Source organism: Bubalus bubalis, chromosome 1 (genome assembly GCF_019923935.1).
Source record: "Bubalus bubalis isolate 160015118507 breed Murrah chromosome 1, NDDB_SH_1, whole genome shotgun sequence".
Classification (NCBI taxonomy): domain Eukaryota; kingdom Metazoa; phylum Chordata; class Mammalia; order Artiodactyla; family Bovidae; genus Bubalus; species Bubalus bubalis.
The window spans coordinates 87,912,899-87,919,366 of record NC_059157.1 but is presented as its reverse complement, the minus strand read 5'-3'; the positions used below and the strand labels follow the sequence as shown (position 1 = coordinate 87,919,366).

The 6,468-nt window shown below is 40.6% G+C and overlaps 1 protein-coding gene across 1 annotated transcript; it reads right to left on the bottom strand.

Moving 5' to 3' along the window:
• Positions 1-5,009: 5,009 nt before the first annotated feature.
• On the bottom strand, positions 5,010-5,975 carry LOC112587048 (olfactory receptor 5H2-like). The gene has a single exon (XM_025294098.3). The coding sequence runs from the start codon at positions 5,937-5,939 to the stop codon at positions 5,010-5,012; it is 930 nt and encodes a 309-aa protein (XP_025149883.3). The 5' UTR covers positions 5,940-5,975.
• Between the last annotated feature and the right edge of the window lie 493 nt (positions 5,976-6,468).

Below are 6,468 nucleotides of genomic sequence, written 5' to 3'. Positions count from 1 at the left end.
TTGCCTCCAGGCTATTTATCTGTGATTCCATTTTTATTTCAAGATTTTGGATCATTTTCACTATCATTATTTGGAATTCTTAATCAGGTAGATTCCCTATCTCTTCCTCTTTTGTTTGGTTTGGTGGACATTTATACTGTTCCTTTACCTGCTGGGTATTTCTCTGTCTCTTCATCTTGTTTATATTGCTGAGTTTGGGTCGGCCTTTCTGTATTCTGGTAGTTTATGGAGTTCTCTTTGTTATGGAGTTTCCTCGCTGTGGGTGGGGTTGTATCGGTGGCTTGTCAAGGTTTCTTGGTTAGGGAAGCTTCTGTCTGAGTTCTGGTGGGTGGAGCTGGATTTCTTCTCTCTGGAGTGCAATGAAGTGTCTAGTAACGAGTTATGAGATGTCAATGGTTTTGGAGTAACTTTGGGCAGCCTGTATTTTGAAACTCAGGGCTGTGTTCTTGTGTTGCTGGAGAATTTGCATGGTATGTTTTGCTCTGGAACTTGTTGGCCCTTGGGTGGTGCTTGGTTTCAGTGTAGGTATGGAGGCGTTTGATGAGCTCCTATCGCTTAATGTTCCCTGAACATAGTCAGGTGTTCTATGATGTTCTCAGGATTTGGACTTAAGCCTCCTGCTTCTGGTTTTCAGTTTTATTTTTACAGTAGTCTCAATACTTCTCCTTCTATACAGCACTGTTGATAAAACATCTAGGTTAAAGATGAAAAGTTTCTCCACAGTGAGGGACACCCAGAGAGGTTCACAGAGTTACATGGAGAAGAGAAGAGGGAGGAGGGAGTTAGAGGTGACCCGAATGAGATGAGGTGGAATCAAAAGAGGAGAGAGCAAGCTAGCCAATAATCACTTCCTCATGTGCGCTCCACAGTCTGGACCACTCAGAGATGTTCATGCAGTTATACAGAGAAGAGAAGAGGGAGGAAGGAGACAGAGGTGCCAGGAGGATAAAAGAGGGGAATGAAAAGGGGAGAGACAGATCCAGCCAGTAATCAGTTCCCTAAGTGTGCTCCACCGTCTGGAATACACAGAGATTCAGAGATTTGGGTAGAGAAGAGAAGGGGGAGGGAGGAGACAGAGGCGACCTAGTGGAGAGAAAGGAGAGTCCAAAGAGGGAAAGAGCAGTCAAGCCAGTAATCTTGCTCCCAAGTAAAAATGGGTAATGAAGATTGGGTTCTTAAAGGTACAAAATTGATAACAAATACCAAAAAGCAAAGATTAAAATTCTAGAGTAGAGGTTGGATTTTCAAAAATACAATATTAAAGGAAAGAAGAAGAAGAAGAAAAAAACAAAGTCACAAAAGTTATTAAAATATATATATATATACATGAAGTTTGCTTTAAAATTTTTTTTGAAAAGTAATAGTAGGTTATGAAAATGAAAATTACCACTAAAGAAGTAATAGAGGACTTAAAAATTTTTTAAAAAGTTAGAAAAAAGAAAAGAAAAAAAAAGAAAGAATGATCATAAAAATAGTAAAAATATATCTAGGACTTTCTCTGGTGTTGTTGTGGGCAGTGTTGTGGGGTCAGTTCATTTTTGGATAGTTCCTTGGTCCAGCTTATATTTCTCAAGATCTATAGGCCCCTTCCTATGTAGTCGGTACTACCTACAGGGTTTTAATCTATTGCACCTGTCACTTCCAAGGCGGTTCCCTCAGTTGTAGCTTCTGTTTGCTGGTCTCTTCAGTGTCTGATTTCCGCCCTGACACAAGGGGGCGGTGGTGGACACTTTTTAGGCTCACTTGTTCAATCGTGCTGTGGGGAGGGAGGGACGCTGCAGACAAATAACACTGGCATGTGCTTGCAGTGTCTCAGCTACACTGGGCCTGCCCCCGCTCACGGCACGTGCACCTTCCCTGCCCACACAGCTCAGGCTCTAGGTTGCTCCGCAGGGAACCCTCCGAGGCTGGCCCTGGGCTGCATGCACCTCCCAGGTCTAAGACGCTCAGGTTCGGGCACTCGGGTTGTCCTCAGAGGTGCAGACTCCGTTGGGCCTGCATTTTGTGCCCTTCCCAGCTCCGAGCAGCTCGGGTGATGAGGTGTTTGGCGAGCACGGTCACTGCAACTTATCGCCTCTCCCATCCCTGCTGCTCGGTTTTCTGGGTGTACAACTGGCGCACCTTGTCAGGCAGATGACTGTCCAGAACCCCAAGAAGTCTTAGTTAGCAAAGAAGCCTGCTTGCAGTTTGGTAGATAATGTCTCTCTTGGGCTGCGATTGCCCCCTTCTGGCTCTGGCTGTCTGTCACCAGCAGGGGATTGTCTGCAGCGGGCTAGTTCTGTTCAGCCCTTTGTTCTGTGCGCGGGCCTGGCAGTGTCTTAGGGCTTTTCACATGGTAGCTATCCCACAGTCTGGTTTGCTAGCCCAAAGTACTTCGCTCTGATTACCCTTGGGGGCATTAAGGCCCTATGCTTACTCTAAGCAATGCAGCCCGCGCCCCCCTGCCCCCCCCACCCCCACCCGCTTGGTAGTGGCAGGCGCAGGTGTCTGCGCTGCTTGTCCACTGGGGGAGTTACCGTTGGGCTCCTAATCTGTGGGTTTTAATTATTTACTTATTTTTCCTCCCTATTATGTTGCCCTCTGTGCTTCCACGGCTAGGCACAGACTCAGCAGTGAAAGTGTTTCCTGGTGTTTGGAAACTTCTCTCTTTTTAAGACTCCCTTCCCAGGACGGAGCTCTGTCCCTACCTCTTTTGTTTATTTTTTTGTCCTTTATATTTTTCCTACCTCCTTTTGAAGACAATGGGCTGCTTTTCTGGGTGCCTGATGTCCTCTGCCGGCATTCAGAAGTTGTTTTGTGGATTTTACTCAGCGTTTAAATATTCTTTTGATGAATTTGTGGGGGAGAAAGTGGTCTCCCCATCCTATTCCTCCGCCATCTTAGGACCGCCTCCCCACTTCAGTTTTAAATGAAGATGAAACATTTGAGTGGGGAAGGCATTCTATGGAGAGACCTGTGTGAACAAAAGCATGAACCTGAGAGAGAGGTTTGTCCAGAAGGCTTTCAGAAACTCAGTTTGGATATAACATAGGAGAATCATGGAGGAAGAACCTTCCAATTTGAACTAAGTTAAACTAAGGTTTTATTTGAAAGGACCTCAGATAATGTCAGAGTGAACAAATGCTGGATAGAGAATAGAAAGATGGTTAGATAGTGTATTTATATATAATTAATCTGTATATATAGATACATTTCAATATATATAAGTATTTGTACTTTTATTTATATATCATATAATCTGCATACACATGAAAAAATAATTATAGTGCATCTGTATATCTACAGCTCTAGATACATTTATCATGTATGCTTACAATCTGATGGCAATGACAATCCTTTAAAAATTATTGAAGAATGATATGGTCTAATTACAGTCCTGTTTCTGAAGGTTAATCTGACAGTTGTGTTTGGAAAGGAAGGAAATATTAGCAACGTTGAGGAATCAACAACTAGAGTTTTACAGATCACAGATGCTGATAATTTTGAAGGTGTGGGCCTGAGTGGAATCAATAGGAGTTTGTGTGGAATTTCACTGTTGAGAAAAGGGTGGACATGGGTCTGGAAATGTATCACTTAGCATACTTAAATAATATGCAGTGTGAGAAAAGCCAACTTTCAAGGACTTTTAAGACAGAAAATATTCAGATTTTTGCTCATTTTCATGTCTGTGCCACCAACACATTGGGAACTATGATATCATGCTATTGACATTATTTGAACTTTGATAATATACATTTAAAACCCTTTCAGGTTAACAACACATTTAAGTAAATGTTATATACTACTGACTTCTTTACCTTACAAACTTCTTTTTTTTTTTTTTAATTTTAGGAAGATTGAGACCATTTCCTTCCTATTCTGCAACTTCTCTTCTTCCCATACCCATCCCAACTTAGTCATTCAGTCTGAACTCTTAGCTTCCTGAATTAGTGAAGCTTTTCAGTTACCCAGCAACAAACAGACACAGCTAAAAAGGGCCTTAGAAGGCATTATAGACAGTAGAAATAACTTACTTTTATCTCCTTATAGAAGCACACTGAGTTAAGAGCATCTCATATGGTTTGGCTGGCCCTTCAATGTTTTAACTCCCTTCACATGCTTCTTCATTTCTTTCCTCTTTAGTTTATTTCTCTGTGTCACATGAGAATTGAATCCATATGAAGCAGGATCACCAGGGACCAAATAAAGTAGAATAAAACCTTGAATGATGTCTGGCAATATTCCTGGGGTTTATTTCTTTTCACTCAAACATAAAAATGCCCACTATGTGAAGTTAAATGTGATATGAGTCTCCAGGCTATAAGAAAGTATTACTATCAAAGACCCCATCTCAAGTGTTTTTCAGAGGTTCTGCACTATTTTAGTACTTGTGTGCTCTTTCGCTCAGTAATATCCAACTCTTTGTGACCCCATGGAGTCGCCTGACTCCTCTGTCCATGGAATTTTCCAGGCAAAAATACTGGAGCAGGTTGCCATTTCCTCTTCCAAGGGATCTTCCTGACCCAGAGATCCACACCACATCTGCTGTATCTCCTGCATTGGCAGGCATATTCTTTTACCACTGTGTCACCTGGGAAACCCATATTTTAGTGCTTAATACATGTTTAATAAATCTACTTTAAAAACCACAATGAGGAATATAGAAGCTTGTAAAGTTTTTTTTTTTCATTTTAATTTATTTGGCTGTGCCATGCAGCTTGTAGTATCTTAGTTTCCAGACCAGAGATCAAACCCAGGCCATCAGCAGTGATGGTGTGTAGTCCTAAACACTGGATAGCCAGGGACTTTCCCATTTTAAATTCTTCTTTATTTATTTTAACATGATATGAACATTTGATTAAAATTCCCTGTCTCTTTTAATAGGATATATAAATATCTTAAAGAATTTATTGAGTACTGAAATCTTGTCATTAAAATAATAGGGTAGTTATGAATGCAAACAAAATTGAGCTCTAATCTACATAGTTTTGTGTTGTTTTCAAGTAAGAAAGCACATATTAGTATTAGATCTAAATATTTCTCTTTAACATTATTGTCAGTGAATTTATGACTTTCTTATTTCTCAGGCTGTAGATAATTGGATTTAAGAAAGGAATTATGACAGTGTAAAATACAGAGTCCATCATATCTTGATCATCTGCTCGTGTGGATCCAGGGCGCACATACATGAAAAGAAGAGTCCCATAGTATAAGGAGACAGATAGGAGGTGGGCACCACAGGTGGAGAACGCTTTCCTTATGCCTTGTGCAGACTTCTTCCTTAAAATTGTAAAGAGAACTAGTGTATAAGAGACCAGAATAATAAGGATGGTGAACACTTGAATTGAACCAGAGAAAATAAATATCACCAGAACATTAATAGAAGGATCAGTACAAGAAATTTTAAACAACGGCATGATGTCACAATAAAATTGATGTATTATGTTAGAATTACAAAAGGTTAATCTGAATAAAAAACAGGTGTGAAGTAAGGAGTGAAGAAGGCCACCTGTAAGTGATGAAATTAACATTCGCATGCATAGTCTGTTAGTCATAATCGCTGGATAAAGTAATGGATTGCATATGGCTACATAACGATCATATGACATTGTTGCCAGCAGAAAACATTCTGTGGTTGCACTGACTCCAAAGGAAAAGAATTGCACTATGCATTCAGAGAGAGATATCCTCTTATTCTTGGTAAAGATGTTGACCAGCATCTTGGGGACCACTGTGGAGGATAACCAAGTATCCACACAGGCTAAACTCCCAAGGAATAAGTACATGGGGGTGTGAAGGTGAGGGTCATTCCAGATGACAGCAATCAAACCCAGGTTCCCCATGATAGTGAAGATATATATAAACAAGAAGAGCATGAACAGAGGGATTTGCCATTCTGGTTGATATGTAAGTCCTGTGAGAACAAACTCTGTCAGCTCTGTTGCATTTTTTCTTTCCATATCCTTAATAGAAGGCCTCTGAAATCAAATATAGTGAATGTAAAAAGGACAGTCATCAATCATTTAAGAAAGAAAATTTGGTGAAAATAATTGAAATAAAACCATACACTAGCCTGAATGCCCTTTATTTTATTTACTCTTCTAAAATACATGAAAAGTATTTAGAAAATTATTAGATTAGAAAAATGCAACTATTTTATTTCAAAGTATGTACAATAATTAACAGGTATAGAAGAGAAGACATTAAGACATTATGCATCAAAAGTAAAGATGTGGGGCTTCCCTTGTGATCCAGGTGTTAAGAATGTGCCTTGCAATGCAGGGGACATGGGTTTGATCCCTGGTCCAGGAAGATCCCACATGCCATGGGGCAACTCAGCCCATTCGTCACAACTACTGAGCCCTTGTGCCACAGCTACTGAAGTCCGTGGGCCCTAGAGCCTGTGCTCTGGAACAAGAAAAGCCAGTGCCATGAGAAGCCTGCTCACCACAGTGAAAAGTAGCCCCCGTTCACCACAACTAGATAAAA